At 40.8% G+C, this 20,105-nt stretch overlaps 1 protein-coding gene across 8 annotated transcripts in view; it reads right to left on the reverse strand.

Annotated features, from left to right (window-relative positions):
- Window positions 1-20,105, reverse strand: part of CDC14B (cell division cycle 14B) — a 48,023-nt gene that overhangs the window by 21,918 nt on the left and 6,000 nt on the right. For 7 of the 8 annotated variants that reach the window (XM_075726474.1, XM_075726468.1, XM_075726470.1 and 4 more), the window contains exons 2-5: window positions 17,975-18,068; window positions 16,962-17,037; window positions 15,312-15,404; window positions 4,726-4,802 (exon numbers count right to left, since the gene is read on the reverse strand). In XM_075726474.1, coding sequence (XP_075582589.1) covers window positions 4,726-4,802; window positions 15,312-15,404; window positions 16,962-17,037; window positions 17,975-18,068 — 340 coding nt within the window. Of the gene's footprint in view, window positions 1-4,725; window positions 4,803-15,311; window positions 15,405-16,961; window positions 17,038-17,974; window positions 18,070-20,105 lie in introns of those variants that run through there. The other variant, XM_075726475.1, reaches the window with a different exon arrangement.

The raw sequence follows: 20,105 nt of genomic DNA on the forward strand, positions 1-20,105 counted from the left end.
AGAGTGGCTGGAAAGCTGCCTGGCCGAAAAGGACCTGGGGGTGCTGGCTGACAGCCGGCTGAACTTGAGCCAGCAGTGTGCCCAGGTGGCCAAGAAGGCCAACAGCATCCTGGCTTGTATCAGGAAGAGTGTGGCCAGCAGGAGCAGGGAGGTGACTGTTCCCCTGTACTTGGCACTGGTGAGGCCGCACCTCGAATACTGTGTCCAGTTTTGGGCCCCTCAATACAAGAAAGACATTGAGGTGCTGGAGTGTGTCCAGAGAAGGGCAATGAAGCTGGCGAAGGGTGTGGAGCACAGGTCTTATGAGGAGCGGCTGAGGGAACTGGGGTTGTTTAGTCTGGAGAAGAGGAGGCTGAGGGGAGACCTTATCGCTCTCTACAACTCCCTGAAAGGAGGTTGTAGTGAGGTGGGTGTTGGGCTCTTCTCCCAAGTAGTTAACGATAGGACGAGAAGAAATGGGCTCAAGCTGTGCCAGGAGACATTTAGATTGGATATTAGGAAAAATTTCTTCATGGAAAGGGTAGTCAAGCATTGGAACAGGCTGCCCAGAGAGGTGGTGGAGTCACCATCCCTGGAAGTGTTCAAAAAACATGTAGACGTGGCACTTGGGGACATGGTTTAGTAGGCATGGTGGTGTTGGGTTGATGATTGGACTGATGATCTTAGAGGTCCTTTCCAATCTTAATGATTCCTAGTTTTTCCTTTAATTATAAATAATGCAGCCACCAAGCCAGGAAACATGAAATTGCTACTCTACCCTTAACTGGTTTAGTGTGGACTTGGTAATGTTAGGTTAATGGTTGGACTGGATGATCTTAAAGGTCTTTTCCAACCTAAATGATTCTATGATTCTATTCTATGATTCTATGAACAAGTGGATCAGGCCCTCTACAGACAGACAGGAGCAGCCTCACATTCACAGGCCCTGGTCCTCACGGGGAACTTCAACCACTCTGGTATCTGTTGGAGGGACAATGCAGCAGGACATAAGCAATCCAAAAGTTCCTGCAATGAACTAGTGACAACTTCCTCCTCCAAGTGATATGGAAGCCAGTGAGGAACAGTGCTCTGCCAGACCTCATACTCACCAACAAGGAGGTGCCCACTGGGGACGTGAAAGTCAAAGGCAGCCTCGAATGGAGCGACTATGAGATGGTGGAGTTCAGGATGATGAGGGCAAGGAGGAGGGGGAAAAGCAAGCTGACAACCCTGGACTTCAGGAGAGCAGACTTTGGTCTCTTCAAAGGCCTGCTTGGAACAGTCTCATGGGATAATGCCCTGGAGGGAAGGGGGGCCCAACAAAGCTGGTTAATATTCAAGGATCAGCCCCTTCAAGCTTAAGTGCAGTTCATCCCAATGAATATGAAGCAGGCAAAAATGCCAGGAGGCCTGCATGGATGACCAAGGAACTTCTGGCCAAACTCAAACACAAAAAGGAAGCGTACAGAGGGTGGAAGCAATGACAGGTAACCTGGGAGGAATATAGAGACATCGTCCGAGCATCCAGGAATGAAGTTAGGAAAGCTAAAGTCCCAGTGGAATTCAATCTGGCCAGGGATGTCAAAGAAAACATGAAGCACTTCTGTAAGTACACAGGCAACAAAAGGAAGACTAGGGAAGATGTGGGCCCATTGCTCAATAAGACAGGGGAGCTGGTTACACAGGACACGGAAAGGCTGAAGTACTGAATGACACCTTTGCCTCAGTCTTTACTACCAAGACCAGCCTTCAGGAATCCCAGGTCCCACTAACCAGGGGGAAAGACTGGAGTAAGGAAGATGTACTCTTGGTGGACGAGGATCAGGTCAGGGAATACTTCTGCAAATGGGACATACCTAGGTCCATGGCCCCTGATGGGATGCACCCATGAGTGCTGAGGGAGCTGGATGATGTCATTGCAAGGCCACTCTCAATAATCTCTGATTGATCATGGCAACTGAGAGAAATGCCTGAAGACTGGAGGAAAGCAAATATCACCCTCAACTTCAAGAAGGGCAAGAAGGAATCCCGAGGGATCTACAGGTCAGTCAGTGTCATCTCAATCCCCAAAGAGGTGACGGAGCAGCTAATTCTGGAAACCATTTCCAGGCATATTAAGGACGAGAAAATCATAAGGAGTAGTTCACATGGATTCAACAAGGCAACATCATGCTTGACCAATCTGTTAAACTTCTACAATGAAATGACTGGCCTGGTAGATGAGGGAAGAGCAGTGGATATTGTCTACCTGAACTTCAGTAAGGCCTTTGACATTGTCTCTGTAAGATCCTCACAGACAAGCTAGTGATGTGTGGGCTGGTCAAGCAGACAGGTGGATTGAATGACTGGGCCCATATGGTGGTGGTCAGCGGCACAAAGTCTAGTTGGAGGTCAAGAACTAGCGGTGCACTCCAGGGGTCAGTACTGCATTTGATCTTGTTCAACAACTTCATTAATCATCTGGATGAAGGGGCAGAGAGTTCCCTCAGCAAATCTGCTGATGACACAAAACTGGAAGGAGTGGCTGATATGCCATAGGGTTGTACCACCATCCAGAGGAACCTTGACAGGCTGGAGGAATGGGCTGGCAGAAGCCTTATGAAGTTCAACATGGAGACATGTAAAGTCCTGCACCTGAGGAGGAACAGCCCCAGGCACCAGTATAGGCTGGGGACTGCCCAGCTGGAAAGCAGCTTTGCAGAGAAGGACCTGGGGGTCCCGGTGGACACAGAGTTGGACATAAGTCAGCAGTGTGCCCTGCAACAGAAAAGGCTAATGACATCCTGGACCGCATTAGACAAAGTATTGTCAGCATGTTGAAGGCAGTGATCCTTCCCCTCTCCTCAGCACTAATGAGGTGACACCTGGAGTACTGTGGCCAGTTCTGGGCTCCTCAGTGCAACAGAGGTATGGACATATTGGAGAGAGTCCAGCAAAGATGATTAAGGGACTCATATCGAAGGAAAGGCTGAAAGAGCTGGGACTATTCAGCCTGGAGAATAGAAGGCTCAGGGGGGAACCTTATCAATGTATACAAATACCTAAAAGGAAGATGCAAAGATGACAGAGCCAGGCTCTTTTCAGTGGTGCTCAGAGACAGGACCAGAGACAATGGGCACAAACTGCAACACAGAAGGTCCCCTCTGAACATCAGGAACCATTTTTTCACTCTCAGTGTGACTGAACACTGGAACAGGTTGCCCTGAAAGGCTGTGGAGTCTCCATCCTTAGAGACATTCAAAAGCCATGTGGACATGGGCAACCGGCTCTACGTGGCCCTGATTGAGCAGGGACGTTGGACCACATGATCTCCAGAGGTCCCTTCCAACCTCACTGTGATTCTGTAAGTGAAAAAAGAAATTCTTTGCATCCTGCTGCGCAAGTTTTCGTGTTGATAATGACCCTAAGTAGCAACTACCTGACTGACTTTTTATTATTCTGTGGGAAGGTACTGTTTTTGCAGAGATGAAGATCTTAAAGGAACAGAGCCCAGACCAACAACTCAGTTGATCATTAACATAATCTGAATTCCTCTATTTGCACCAGGTTTAGTTGCACTAGTAAACTCAAGAAAATAGTAAAGTTTGCAGATACTTCAGCAGACTGCATTCTTTATCCCAGAAGCTGGACGTGTCTTCAGAAGTCAGCTCTCAGTAAGTCTTATTATGTAACACATCTTCGCATTTCTTTCAGTAGTGCTGTTGAAGTGATGGTCTGGGAATTTGGGCAGGTTATAGGACCTGAGTGAAAAGCTACTATCTCCATCACCCACATACCCCTTTATGATATTCAGAAACAAACCTTACAGTCTTCCTAAGGATGACTTTTGTTCTTCTGGGAATATAAAAATGGAATGTAAAAGTCAGAAATGGGATGATGGAAGTATGCAAATAAAGAGAGGTGCTACTACACCATTATACTGTGGTGGTGGCAGGGGGGAAGTAATAGAAATTCAGATCATCAAAAGCCCATCCCTTGGCAAGAGAGCTAGAAAACAAGCAAGGACTGAATTAATCACCCCATAGCAATATATTTGGACAGTAAACTTGCCTCCTAAAAAGCTTTTTGGCCATTCTTTTCTGCATATTGTGGCAGCCAACGGAATGTTAGTTTAGTCCAACTTTTGGATACTCTTGTTTGGAGGAAATTAAGAAGTTGTTCCTCTGCATGATGGATCAACTTTATTTGCTACATTAAACAGCACAGCATGTACCACAAAGAGAAGTCTGTGGTCTGAAACAGCTAGGATCAAATTCCCTCAGGGTCAAGCAACCATGAACCAATGGTTTTACGCGTTTCCTCATCAGTAAAAAGAAATACTTTGAAGTTACACTAAATCATATGAGGTTAGCTAGCATTCTTTATGCACAAAACAGTATTTGTGGGTTGCTGCATACATTTGACAAGTGGAAAAAATGGAGTGCTAAAAGTATTACAAGCCATTTGTGATGAATGACAGATATTTTGATACTTTTAACTATCAACTACTGGCACAAAACCAGAAGCAATGTAGTTCAAAAAGCTCAACAAGAGTGCATACAAAGCAGCATGGCTCCTTCACCTTCTGTCAGTACACTTCAGTTCCAGCTGCTAACACCCCTGTTCAGCACTCTGCACTCAAAGCTCAGGCAGTGAATTGTCACGTGTTAAAACTTCAGCAAAAAAAACCCCTCCAAATTACTACTGGTAAATGCTATATTCTTCAAAATATCAAGGTACAGAAAGTTCTAATAACTTGTTATTTACCTGAAAGGAAGATATGAAACGCTTCCAGCCAGTATAAGCCTGTATACATCTTCTGGGGATTCTCTCAGGTATATTATCTATTGTTGTGGGAAAAGACAAGAAAATACAAAGATTATTTAAGATTGATATTAATAACAACAAGTCACTTGTTTACTACAGAAGGCATAATTAATTATCACAGAGCTCAAAAGTACTGGGAAAGAGTGGCATCAAGAACAAATGTATGCAAGGTATGCAACAATAAAACTAACATAAACAGTATAAAATACTGGTCAACCTAGAGGAATATGTATTTTAAAACAGAAGTTATAGATTTGTGCAGGAGTTGTTCAACTACAGGCTACAGTGAAAAAGCTTCTGTCTGTTTGGATTCTTCCACGTTTCTACTGCAACTCTGCTGGACCAGTTTGTAGATTCTTTTTCTTTTTTTAATTAAGCTTTAAGATGTAAATCAAAACACAAAGGCCCACAGAGATATCAGAAAAGCTATGAATCATCTGGTCTACAAAACAGTGTGTACACTCAGCAGACAAGATTAAAACAGTAATTCATGTATGTTTTGATTTTCCTAAAGCAGTACTTTTGCATTATTCCAAATCCTGTACTTCTCCATTGCACTGGTGAAGCAGTATCCAGTAACTAAATCCAGATGCCATAAAGAAAAAAAAAAAAAAATCTGTAGTTTCGGAAGCAAAAACCTAAGAACAGAATGAGGTAACATACTTGAAGCACTATGTATCAAACTTTCTGCTGTCAATAAACACTCAGAGAAGAATTCATGAAGGGCCAACTCACGACAAATATCCATATGGTCTTCCATCATGACATGCCTGATCCCTCTTGGACAGCCTCTAACACTAAGGTCTCCTTAAAGAATACCGTAAAACTCCTCTTTTATGCAAATCATGTCTTCCAATACCATCAAACACCATCCCCAGTATGGCCAGGAGATAACAACTGTTAATAACAAGCTGTCATTAACAGGTCAATATTCAGTAATTTCACGTTAATACTTTTTCTTTAAAATGGCATTAACTAAGTTTTAACACTACAGAAAGTTATTTTTTTCATCAACATTCAGTGTATACATGTCTTATATTAATGACCTTTTTCCTCAGAGCTTTGTTGAAAGTAAGAATCCTAATGAGTATTAATTAAACATCCCCCAAAAATCTAAGTGTGGCATTTTTGCTTTCTGTTGCTTTTGACATCTTTTTCTTTTAAAATTTAGCATCACCTTTCAAATTTCTTTGATGCTGCTGCAAAGCCAGTTTGAACAAATGGCTTAACATACCTTGAACATCCTCTCTCCCCACACAAACACACACACATACACATGCATTCTTGTGAGGTGAGAATGGGAGGTGGAACAGATGTTGCTAAAAAAAAAAAAACAACCAAACACAGCTTGAAACATATCCTAAACAGACAGCTAAAACATACATGGCAACAGGTGACCCCTTTCATTCTTCCTCTGATTCAATTACTATGTTAAGTATTTTCTAAGCATTCTTCCTGTGCAATTAGCAAAACCAAAGAAAAAAACATGTCTTGTTTAAGTAGTTTAGTTAAGCAATGAAAACTGCATGTTTTGTGTGAGTGCTTTCACTGGGGAGGAACAAATGACTTTTGCCTTTATATTTGCAAGCACACACCCAGAATATAAAAGAGACTTAAAAAGCCCCCACAATATGACTGAAGAGCTGCTCCTCAGATGCCAGAGTTCACCTTCTATTCTGCAGGCATATTCATTGCCTGAACTGGATACAAAGGTTATGTTCCAAGAAATTTCAAGTTGTGTGCTTCGATGCAGTCATACTTTGCATCTTACAGCACAGTGAACACATATTGCTAGCAACGATATAAATCTAGCACTGCTTGCTTATCAGAAAAAGAGCCCTGCCGCAGCACAACTTACAAACCAGAGACACGAAATGGAAATGGCATTAGCAAACAGAAGGTAATTAAACAGCACAAACAGTTTGTAGCCAGAAATGAGTCACCTGGAAAAAACTTGGGATTCAGTGCTGTAAGGCTGGGTAATAGACAGAGAGTACTACTTGTAAAACAGGCAAGTAGAAATACAGCTAATCCTGTAAGTGCATGTAGCTCAAAAAGACCAAGGAGTTCTCTTGTATCTCAGCTGAGCTTTCACCAGCTTCTTAAAGAAAACAAGCTTCAACACAGAAGCATTTGTTTGCAAGTGTAACAGCTGCAAGAGGCAAGATTTTTCCATAATGTTAAGTGTTGTATTAAGTCTAAATAACCTTATAGTATACTGAAACATGTTAGCTCTCAAGCACAAACCCAACTTCTGAAACTACATTACCAGTGAAGTTGCTAGAAACAGCATTTTAACATACATACACGTGTGTATAGACTTTCCTTAACATAGCTATATGAACACTTGCTACATGCAAGGACACTTGAAAAAGCCAACCTGATTTTGACACAAAAATCCAGTGTGTACTATCGCTTAGTACATACAAAAAGCACACCGGAAAAAGATGGTATTTTTCAATGTGGACAAGCTACTAAGCAAAAATATGCACTATTTGCTGTACAACTGAAGCAATACACAGTACATTCACTGAGGAAGCAAGCTCTTCAAGTTGGATTTCTCAGAATTTTCTGAAACAAAGGGAGATCCTGCTACACTTCAGCTGTGACACTACTATACACACAAGATAGGACGTACAAACAGTTGCAGAGACAGTAATTGATGAAATGCTCAGATGGTGTTCTCAGTGAAAAGTGGCTTACAAAAAAAATGGGGTTAGTATGAGGATATCTGGACAGGTGCAATTGCATGGAGTGCTTCAAAAGGGAAGAATGGCATTCAGTCTCTACACAGAACAGGAAAGACCATAAACAGATACGTACTTCACAGGGAAAGTATCTTGGCAGTAACACAACACAAGAAGTTGTGACAGTCAAAGTGGAGACAGGATCAGTTTGTGTCACAGCTTAAGATCAGAATCAGAGAGCACCCAGCTGGAAATTTTGGATGCAAGCAAGGCTGAATGGAGGCTGAACATAGGTGACCCTGGGTTCAGGTTGTGGGTGAACCAAATTCCAGATGTGGAAACACCAGGTAAGACTGAAGGAGTGAGGGAAGGAGCAGCAAAGCCCAGGGAAGCAACAGGAGTCAAGGCAGCAGAGGCCACATCTGCATTAGGAAGTAGTGTGCACCAGCAGAAATGCATCTGTAAACTGAGAGCCAGCACTGAAGATCTGACATCCACACTTCCAGCAGCTTTTAACGTTAACAGCTAGTCCTAGTCTGGTCCTGTGGACTGGACACCCATTACCTGTTGGGATTGCTCCTGGACTGCTCCCTGAAGTGAACCAAAATGCAGTGAGCAGAGTTTAAGGAAGATTCACTTCAAAAACATAGTCCTGACACAAACTGAAACTGTAATAGAGTTATGTATAGGAGGAGGCCACTAAAGCCTTAAAGATGAACAATTTCATTGGAATTATGTGGGTGAACAAAGGACTAAAGAAAGCCAGTAAATGAGAGAGAAAATAAAAAGTGATCAGAGAGACCTGTATTAGACAGAAGTGTTGAAAGAGAGGACTTTCTAAGGCAGAACCGAAGTTTCAGAAAAGAATAGAATGGAAAAGTTGATCTGACGAACAGCAAAACAAAGATGTATTTGTAAATTCATGAGGTGTGTACTGGGGGAAGGAAGGGAAATGGAAAAAGACATAACCTCCAGAAATCAAAATATACAACAGCTGAAACCAGTTTGTCCAGATGCTAATTACAAGTTGTATTTCTGCTGTGCTTTCTAAGATGACAGAAACTTTCACAAGTAAAGTTTTTTCTTAAGTTAATGCCAATAAAGCAACCAACAAGAAGTACTATTAAAAAGATGAAAAATATTAAAATAAATTTAAAGCAATTATATTAACTGTTATTTATCAAAAGCAGGCATTTTCTGGGATAGGTTTTGTCCATTCTTGTATATACAAATGGAGAAAAGTCTATGAGAATTTTACACTGATTTCCCAAGGGGGTCCTTTCCTGCAGGTCAGGCAAATATTTAAAAAAAACACCCAGCTTTTAAAAAAACATATTCAGCAGACCTGAAATAAATCATCCACAAGTACAGATGCATCGGTTTTAGAATTTTCCTACAACTATATGCAAGTGCAGATGGGTGTACATACACATCTACATACACAGGCACACACAAATACACACGAAAAAACACTTAAAATCCTTCACAAATCTTCTACTCAAGTACCTTCCAGGAAAACTGTTACTATAAGGAACTGACATCTTTCAACCCACATTAACATACCATTTTGTCACACTGTGCAATCACTTGTGTACCAACAATTCAGAAATTTGCTTTCTTTATGCATACCAAAAAAACCCTACTGAACTTCAAAATACAGCCAGAAATTTGCGATTAGCAGTTGAACCATTAACATTGCTCTAATCATCCTTTTCATTTAGGACATCTGTTTCTAATTAAGGGACTGCAGGCAGCTCTGTGAATGGTCAAGAACCGTCCAAGCGTTGAGCACTGGGAAAGGTGCACTCAAGCACTGCTCCTGCCAACATCACTGTGTAGACAAACAGCCGCTATAATGTTCACTGAATGAAACAGAAGGGCTTGCAGGACTAGGCGACCCAGTCTTTATCTATGAGCATTTAAAATCAACCACAGAATAAGAGTTCTTTTAGCAAGCCATGTTACTGTCTGATTCATATTAGTGTTTTCAAACCAGCCCTATTTTTTAAACAAAGGTTTCCTAGATCAGCGTTACAATCATGAAAACAGTATTCACAAGACAAAAAGTATTCCTGGTAGAAAAGGAAAGGAGGCCGTGGTTGAAAACGGCATCTTAATCTTCAATACATGGGATTGCCAAGTGAAATAGTAACACTGCATGCAAGACAAAACGTGTTTAATAATAATCATCTGTGACATAACTTGTTGCTCTTTCAGGAAAATTGAACAGGATCTTTAAATATGCTGTATTGTTAGAAACTATATCAAGTCTGTAAATAGCACTTTAAATTCATGTCTATGATGTGCTTAGTGTAAGCAAGTTTATCCACCTGCTCACCCTTAACTACAAACTCTACTTAAGGTTGCTAACTAAATCATGTATTTTACCAGCCATACTGACTTAAAAGCAGGAAATAATGGGATGATTCATTTTAAACTGCTCACGAGCAAATTTCATGTGATACAACTATGTTCCAAAAATGTCACTCACCCAAAATATCCTGAATTGCTGTAAACTGCAAATAATCACAATGCACCCATTCTGAACAAATACAAGTAACTACTGTGTGTGACCAGACTCAAACACAAGCTCACACACATGCATAATTTTACTGTAACGTAAAGGTATTAAATGTTTTGCTTCATTAAAACTTCCACTGGATATAGTAGTCAGTTAATACATTAAATTTTTCTAGCAATATTCCTTAGAAGAAAAGGTTAAATACAGCAAAATTAAAATAGAAGTATATTAGAATAAAAAGCTTCCTGTATGGATTTGTGGTGTACTGAAGAAATGCACACGTGGCCAACAGTAGCAGAAACACAGTCCCTTCAGTAGCAGAAACACAGTCATTATGTGGATAAAAGTGGCAGAGAGGGAATAACTGCCTGTCTCTGGCAACTCTCTTTGTTCATCCTGAACAAAAGCAAGAAACCTCCAATTACCTTTTAAACAGCAGAGAGGAGGTATATAAAACCCTATTAGCTGGGAACTGACCGGGCTGGGCACATCAGTACTTCACGACAGCTAAGAAAGCAAGCTAATGCTATAGGGACCCCCAAAGAGCAACGCTGCTTCTCCAATGGAGACAAGCAGCCTGGTAAGAACATCGTGACGAAGAATCTAGTACAAACAGCAGGAAAAGCTGCCGTCATGAAGACTAACCACGATTTCCCAAATACAATTTAGAGAAGGTAGCATTTTAGAGAACACACACACAGAGAAAGCCAAAAAGACTTGAGGCAATTTCTGCTTAAATGAGAGGCCAGTACTTTGTCCATCTCGTCTCTGCCACTTGCTTGTCAAGCACAAGCACCTCTCACCAAAACGTACCTAAGGGTAAACATGGTTTACCCACCTGTAATTTGAGCGCTGCCGCAGTTACCCATTTACCACCACTCAGCCTGGACCACTAAACAAACAGGTTTGCCTGCTCTCCCAGAGCTTAGCCAGAGATAATTCTGCAAATGCCACGGTAAGAACAGAGCAGTTCAACATCACACAGACCGGTGCTAATTGCTTCTGCAACCTCCAGCTTCTACCCAACATTAGGCCCACAGCTAGGAAGGACACTAACAAATTGAAAAGGCAAAAAAACAGTACTACGGATCAGAACGGATGAAGGAAACGCTGCTTACCCTGAAGAAAGAAGATGAGAAAATAGACAAAGTACAGAGATGAGTCCTGGAGAAGGTGACCTGAATTACAGCAGTTCATGGGGCGGTACCCTCGGAGGGTCACCCTCCAAGTACATAATTAGTGCCAGGCCTGAGAAAAAAAACACTGTTACTAAGTTAATGCAGCCAAGGGGAGAGGGGGGAGCTTGGGAATTGGGTGGACAGGGCAGAGAGGGTACATTTTCTTTCTTAATATAGAAGGAGCAATGATGAAAGAAGCAGACTTTCCTCACCCACAGCCAAGTCCTGGCGAAAATCAAGAGAAGCCACTGTAGAGATCAACTCAGAAGATCACTGCTGCTTTGGTAGAGTGGTAAGGCCTGAACAGTGCAGATAGCTTCCAAGGAAAAGCAATTTTTCTTTAAAAGGTGAAGAACAAAGGTTGTTCCCTCCCCCCTTCTTTCCCTTCACCCCCTCCACCCAAATACAGTGTAAACATTCAACCCCAACACACCAAATTCTGGCTACCCTTTGTGTGGCTGAACGTGCCAAATTTGTGCTAATCTACACAGAAGAATATTATTCCCATTATGCAGTATATCATCTGTAAAAATGAAACAGAATACAGAATTAAAATAGATGAAGATGAACAATAAAGGGATTAAGATCTAAACTGTTAAGATTCAGTCAAAAAAATCATATTTCATTCTAAAACTACATATGTAACAATGTATTTGAAAACTTTGTTCTTCACTTTTAAGGCCATGTTATACTGAAGAGCCCTGTAGCTTGCGTTAGGCTGTGCTGTCACATCAAAGTACACCTGGAAGGAAGCAGCAGATGTGGGAGGGGGGAGAAAGAAGTGTGTAGCCTGGAGAGTTCAGAAACTATCTCTACTGAAGAGGAAAGAAAGACAAGTTAGATGAAGGGGAGGGGGGGGAAACATTAAAACACACCAACTGTGAAGAAAAGACTGGGAACAGACTTTGCTTGTAATCCAGAACACTAGCAGCTGCCCTTACACTTCACCACAGTTAATGAAGACCTTCGTAATTGCCTTAGTAATCAAAATAAGCATATCCCCAACATGATATATACACACACACTCATATATATTTAAACAAAAGATGTTGAATGATAAACCGTGGTAATATACCCCAGTTCCTTTAAGCAGAAGTTAAATAATATTTTGTTTAAGAATACAAATTTAAGGTCAACAAGCCCTTAAAATGACAGGCTTGGAAGTTGCTAGCATAAAAATATTCAATGTTTATGAGGACATACAAGTTCCAGAGGAGAACTAGTTATACACAGTTCATTATAGTTTTACAGTGAAAATGTGACTGTGTTTAAAAAAAAAGACAACAAGACCAGAAAGCAGACACACTTACTGTGTCTGTGCTATTCCTCAAACCCTGGCAGCCTCTTATTCCTAATAAGTATCTTAAAGCTCCTGCATCTACAGAACACCTTGCACCCAAAACTATGCCTAAGTTATCAAAGGCCTTACAACACACGTAGACAAGCACTATTTCCCTGAATACCTCTGCAAAGGCTACTTTCCCTTTCTGCTTCCTTGCTCTTCCCACCTGAACTCCTCCAACTTGATGCACTACCACACAGTTCTTCAACCTAAGGCAAACTGCTGAAATGGGAACCCATCATGAAGCTAAAAACCCAAAATCAAACAACAAAACACATTCAAGCCACAGAAAACAAAATACAGTGGCAACCTACCACTTACACTGTAAGGGATCAGAAATTAAATTATGATACTCAGTTCAAGCAGCAAAGAGCATTACCAACAGGACACAGTTTGATTAACTAAAATTACAGAAAAACTTCTTGAAGTTTTAACCAATGGATGGATTCTTCTTCATTAGAAAGCAAAGCACTCTGAAGAAGTAGGTGGATGCTTAAGCCTACATATGTTTTAAATAAAGAAGGCCTCAATATATTTCCTTTCAATCATGAAGTATGTGTATAGACATGTATTTATCATGCATTCTGAGCAGCTCCTATACCATTGCTCGCCCCATAGAGAAGAATCCAATTCTCCGTGCAGAAAGCAGAAACGTGGGACATATAAGTTTAAACACTTCAACAGTGAGTGCTGTAATTAAGCCTGCCTCTTCAAGAAAGATCATCAAAGGGCACTGGGGGAAAAAAGTAAGCCTCAGGGGCATAGTCTTCTGTGATCTTCCTTCACTGGAATCCCTCCCACATCAATCTGGGAAGAAACCGTACCCTGCTTTATAGAAAAAGCAGTACCAAAGCCAAAGTCTGTTGCACTGGAAAGAAAATCAGCATCTACCTAGAGCTACCTCACCATCTAGGACTTGCGATTATGCAAGACAGACACCCCCACATTCGGGGGCAAACTGATACTCACATAGTGCTTCACTTTGCCACAGGTCTTTAACGGAAACTTCCAAAATATTCAACCTGTACAATGCAATAACCTAAGCACAGGTCTCTGAACTCTGAAAATTACCAGTGGTTTTAACTAGACTCCTTCTGCCATATGCCAGCTGTCTGCAACTAGCCCTCCCACATGCATTGGCTAGTCAGTCATGATCTTGTGTCATACTTCAACTGGATCTGTGTTAGCATCCTTTCTGTAGCCTGCAACTCCCACCCCCTTCACTGCAGTTCTCTGAAGCAAAAACTGCCTACTCCTCTGTCCAACAGCCTCCATTTTTAACCACCGTGCTTTGGACTGTCATAATCCATACGTATTAATCTTACAGCTTTATTCAAGCCTGTCCAAGCATTCCCTTTCAACTGCATGCTGTTATTGCAACATGGCAGAGCTACTGGATGATCAGAAATTAGATTTGTGTTAGGTCTTTTGTACACTTTTACATAGTCAACTGCAGTATTTTCGTATTAGACTGTTTCACCATTAATTTTCTGTACTGTGAATTCAGCTGAAAATGTCAGGCGCTTTGCTGCAAAATACTACCACAAATATTCAGAACAAAAATTCAGGGAAAAACAAAACCCACTTCCTTCCAAATAATGGCTGATAACTGAAGCCAGTCCCCTTTTGCTTTCTGGGCCTCCACTATGATCAAGTCGCTGGGAAGAAGCAGTTTTCCTAAAAGCTGCAACTGTTTTGTCAACGTAACGACTTAACTGCAAAGAAGTTTAGTAACCTGTGTTACCAGTTTCCATGTGGTTTAAGAATGCAAAGGTCTACAGCAACATTCCTAAGCACCTGCGTTTCAAATACCAAGAACGACACATTTTGAAATCTAGCTCTTAATTTGTACCAAGCTGTAGAAAACAGACAACAGAGGAACCCTGGGGAGCAGGAAATGGACCTCCTGCATGATGCAGAGAGGCAGCAAGGAGACTGCCAGCATCACAGTATAGCCTTGCAGCTAATAAATAGGAATGACCTAAGGCTACATCAACTTTGACCCCTCAAATCTCCAACATCCAAAAACACACAGGTTCCCGCTTCATTTTATTACTCAGTAAACAAGAGAGATGGTTACAATCAAGGTGTGTTACAAGTCAAAGCAGAACGTGAATACAGTACATCATATCTTTCATTCTGAAGCATTCAGGATTTTACTCCTTGACTACGCTTTTGTGTACCAAACACATGCAGCTGTGATGCAAAGCCAGTAATTTTCCCCTCTACAGTCAGGGACCTGGCTCAGTACATTTCCAGCCACCTTGCATATTCCCAGGCCTCATACCAGCTCTAAGCCTACCACATGATCTCGCTCCTTCTCCTAGGTTAACTGAAGAGATCACCTTACATTAGAAAAGAAGCAGCTGGGGAAGAAAAGGTATATTTAAACATGCATTCAATGGGAAAATGATATAGTGTACTTTGTGCAAGATAATATTTCTCTGTTTTAAAAAAGAAAAAAAGAGAGTATGTGTGGGTGGGGGAAAGGAAAAACATCAAGAAGCAGTCATTTTTTTAAAATGAAAATATTCATAAAGATCTTTTTCCAGTGGTGGTCTTATTTCTTAGGAGCACAGATTGCAGCAGAGAGGAAAAAAACCAAACCCATACAATTCCTTTCACACACCTGCTAGACTTTAAAAACTGTCTTAGTATGTGGTACCTTACTATAAACTACATTAGTAGGGAGATTATTCAAGAGAAAAGAATTGTTTTTATCTCGCTGTTTTAAAAATTGAGTATGAAAAATGAACACGTTTAGCAAGTTGATGTAATGTAAAAATTTGAATACTTACTGCGTAGGAGCCTATGAGGAATGCAGCATTAGCTTGTTTTTTCTGATCAAAGCCAGTATAATGAATTATTTTCTTCCTTATCAATGAAAATGACTGTATCAAGAAATAAACAAGATTATGATTTTGCATTTTAGGTTTTTCGTGCCTTCTTTTATAGAATTAGAGAAATGCAAAGGCCTGTTCACCTACTTTCAGCCACCTGTATTCAGAGGACCATGTATACTGTAGACTAGTCCCTCAAAAGCTTTGGAAGACTCTATTGCATCCCTACCTAGATTGTTCCAATAGTTTTCCCAGTATCCAGCCTAAATAACTTCTGATACAAATTAGAGCAATCTTTCTTTTTCTCCTTAAATGCATTTAGTATTCCTGACTCCAAGCCCTATGTAACACACAGGTGTTTACTAGAAGTGAATACAAATTGGCATTCTCAAAAACGTCAAAGGCATGTTAAAGTCGCAGTAGTTTTGAAAACAGAATTTAACCTTTTTTTATTCTTAAAGAAAACCTGACTCTAGATAAATCAACTAGTAGTTGTTTCTAAGGATCAGAACCACTGGAAAACACATGCTTAGATTAAAATATTTTGAAAGTATTTCTATACTTTGTCATAAATAACTTTTTAAAATTTCATCGCAGCTTGGCATATATCTTCTCCAATTCTATTAGAAAGGGGGTGGAATGGCATTGCCAATAGAAAGGACACTTACATCTGTGGTGGCAGCAAAAACTATCCCCTAACTGGCCCCTGAAATAAATTTTGATGCACCTGAAACTGTGTACTTTGATCAACTGTTAAGCTATCATAAAATATCACTATTTAAATAGCAATGTTACTTGCCCAGATACTATTCAATGCACTCAAGACAAATAAACCCCAGATCACTAGCAGTAGCATGTTCTCAGCAACCCTAACACACCTCTCCAATATCTAACCCAAGACATTCAAAGGGATTATAATATAGACTTGTGTTGCTTCAGAGCATCCTGTAAACAAAAGTCAGAGAACGTTGTCTCCAGCAAACTTGTTCCTAGTGCCACAGAGACAAAGCAAGGCTGAATTATGCAAACTAATACCAGTGACAGACATCAAGGAATTAAAAAAAAACCAACCAAACCTCTGTTAAACTGTAATGTTCTGCATACTTCCCAATTTTCACAGTTCAGTGGCAGTTTCAAGATCTAAGCAGTTTTGAAGAGGCAAACTGTGATTCACATTAATGCTAATAAGCTTTTTTATCCGCCTAACACGTTTTATACTCCAACATCTGTTAGAGGTCAACTAACTTGAAGTCGTTCATGTTAATTAACATAAGAACTCTCTGTTTTAAAGACACTATGCTCTATCAAGAGTCCAATCCCGAAAACTACTGAGCACCCCTCAGAGAAGATAATCTTTTAGGAGCTTAACATTAGTTACTGCCACAGTGGTGCATCTTCTGGATTTTAAAGGTAAGAGGGTTTTCCTTCCTGATCCTCCTCCTCCCTAAATTCACCTTGATAAAATTTAGCATTCATGTTCAAAACCTGCTGGATTAGGAATCCAGGAAAGCACCTGAATAAAAAAAAAAAACAACCCCAAACTTTTGGCACATTTGGTTTTGTTTCTTAAAAAGTCAAGAATATTGAATAAAAAAACCCAAGTGTTACCTTTAATTTCTTATTTAGCTTGCAGCAGTATCTGTAGACCATTGCCAGATTGAGTGGTCCAAAGTCTGCATAGAAGCTGGTAGGAGAAAGGAGAAGAATTGTACATGACCTCTGTAAATGCCTTTTTTTTCTTAAATCAGATGCAAAAAGCAAGGAGTAATAATATGTATGTGATATATGTCCAGCATTCTAAAAACAAGAATGCCTTCTTACATACATACTATTTTGTTGGAGGAAACAGTTTTGTCACCTGTAAACAGGTACTAAAACTTTTTTGTTTTCCACACAGCACTACTCAAAACCAAACTGGAATACTTGAGGTTTGAAAAATTGTCACTACTGTATTATTCTGTGACACCAGTTTAGAAACTCTACTTCAAGAGCAACCCAAAAGCTTTACTTTAAAAGAAGACAATTAATAAAGCTAGAGAAAAGTGAACACAGAGAATAAAGACTGATTAGTACTTTCAAAAACAGTAAGCACGTGCTTGGTCAAAAATTTTAAAGAATTAGCAGCATTCCAGATCACATACAAAGGCATACATTGTTCACTACAGGGGAAATAATATATCCATTGTCAGCTCATAAAGGCTTGAATTGATTTTGCCAGTTTTTTCTCTTCCTCTAGAAAGTTTAGACATTCCACTTAATACTTGAGCAACCAAAGACATCCCTTCCAGCTCGGCAGGCCAGTGCGCACTTCTGAATATGTATTGTTGCATCGTGTTCCTGTGTCTTCTAACAACAAGGGGTAAAATGAAAGCTTCTGCTTTGAAAAGATTTTTAAGCAATCCTGATGGGAAGCCAAGAAACCATCCTAAGACATATAAATTACCAAGGCAGATAAGTCTGAGAGGACCAAACTTGTGTAATTAGTTCTGTAACGGGATGTATGTTTCCCTCAGCTACATTTAAAAACAGAATGTCAATTAGACTGGTTCCTCATTGCTGTTGTTCTGACTAATTTATTTCAATGATCTGTAAAAAACAGGAAAAAATAACTCTCTACTTACTTCTCATATACAAATTCATCATCTATGCAGAAATAATGGGTATTTGCAGCTCCACTCTTTGGTTTTTGGCAGAGAATTGCAAAATAAAGGCGATCTGAAATGCAAGAAAATTTAAAGCTTTTAGAAACATCACACTTTTCTGCTAAAGTCTGAAGTATTACCTGTCAACAGAACAACTTTAAATTGTTTAAAATAAACCGAATCTTCTTTTAAGTATTACCAAACCAGACATTATTTCTCCGGTGTTAAGCAACAGAGCACACAAAGATTGAGGCTTTTTGCTCAGTAGTGTTCCTGTAATCCGCAGTTCTTTAGTGTTCTTTCCCAAATAAAGTGTTCCCAAGAAAGCTACCTATTTGATGACTTTGCAATACAGCAGAAGACCAACTTGCACCCACGCACACAGCAGAGACCCACCTCCTCTTGGCAACAGACCCCACCTGTTGCACTCCAAATACCAACACCCCCCCCCCGCAACTAAGCACAAATCCCTCAGCACCTCATAGCACCTACGTTAAACTAAACAGCGAAGCGCCCTCATGCCGAAACACGGGCGCTTCCGATCTTTCCACTAAACGATGATTTTGACGCTTGCGGCGTGCAGTGAAAGCCTGCAGGCGACAGACGCCGGAGGGATGCAAGGGGGCGAGGCGGCAGCCCGCTGCCACCCGCGGGAGCACCGGCGGAGCCACCACCTGGACACCCCCATCTGCATCCCCATCCCCACCCCGGCTGCCCCTTCGAAGCCTGCGTGCATGCAGGCAGGGGGCACCGTGTGCTCGCCCTCCTTTCCTTTGTTAAGCTGAAGGGAAAAAAAACGCCAGCGGTATTCACATAGATATAAATTATTTTTATGGCCAGGGGAGCTGTAGCCCCAGTGAACTTTAAACACCGACTATGCTGCTGCTGTAAATTGCTGTGCTTGCGGTAATTGGTCAATAAAAATTGAGCCACAATACTTTTCTTCCTCCTGCTGAAAAAATATCATTAAAAAAATACATGGATTAAAATTAAAACGTAAAAGAACAGATTTATTTTTTTGCAAACTAGTTGTCTGGAAGATCTATTATTTAAATATCAAAACAGATCCCCTGCATATAAATGTATAATTTCAAAGCATAATTTCTGATAAAGAAAAACTGTATCTCCTTTTCCAGAGAGCAGGGGAAAAAAAATCACTTTATGCTTCAAAACAAAATCCTCCATTATGGGACTAGCACTTAGAAATCATTACCTGTATCTTGAAAATACGCAGTAAAGTATGCCATGAAAGGAGTTCCCACGTCTGTATTTCAACACTCACATGCTCAGTGCTCAACTATGTACAGCAGTATCTTGGGGGCTGGAGGCAGACACCACCACCAAAAAGTGTACATTTGCTAAATGCACATTTCAGTACAACAGCAGCCTGATGTGAATGGTTTGGCTTAAACATTTACCGGCCAGGTGCAACCAGTGGGATGTACAGTAACTCCTGAGCAAGTCAGGCACCCTATTTCCTTAGTCTCAGCAGAAGCAAGGCATCAAACTTGCTTATTTAATATCTAATAGTCCCATCTTGTAGACACAGCAGCCGCAGGTTACCTCCCAAAATCTACCAGAACACCTTCTGGAAACAAGCCAAAGGATAAAAATACAGAGCATTACTCCAAATTTTAAGAAGCGAGTAAACTGGCCCACGAAGGGCAATACGTGCGAAGAAGCAAATGCACCAATACCCCAACTGGATGGAAAATACGCTATACAGAAAACTGCTTCAGAAAGGCAGTCATGGGAAAGTGTTTAGGCCAACACTTTGGGGGAGGAGGGAGCTCCAGCTTCCCACAACTCTGCTGCATCTGTCCCCACCACTGCGTTACTCCTGGTGCTCTGTCAAGGTGGATTTGTGTGAATCGGAAACTGTAACAGGTATCCTAGCATAGTATAAACAAAAAAAAACCCCAAACCAAACAAGCACCACCACCACCAAAAAAATAAAAATAAAAAAAAAAAAGCTGCTTTGCTGGTTGACTTCCCTCTGCCCTGAGAATGAGACCTAACGTGCGTGTGTGGGAGGGCTGAGGGCAAAGGAGGAAGCAGAAAGGAGAACTGAGAGGGTATGATATCTAGGGATTGTGTTTAAACTGGCATT

The sequence above is a fragment of the Pelecanus crispus genome, chromosome Z (genome assembly GCF_030463565.1).
Source record: "Pelecanus crispus isolate bPelCri1 chromosome Z, bPelCri1.pri, whole genome shotgun sequence".
NCBI classification, from domain to species: Eukaryota; Metazoa; Chordata; class Aves; order Pelecaniformes; family Pelecanidae; genus Pelecanus; species Pelecanus crispus.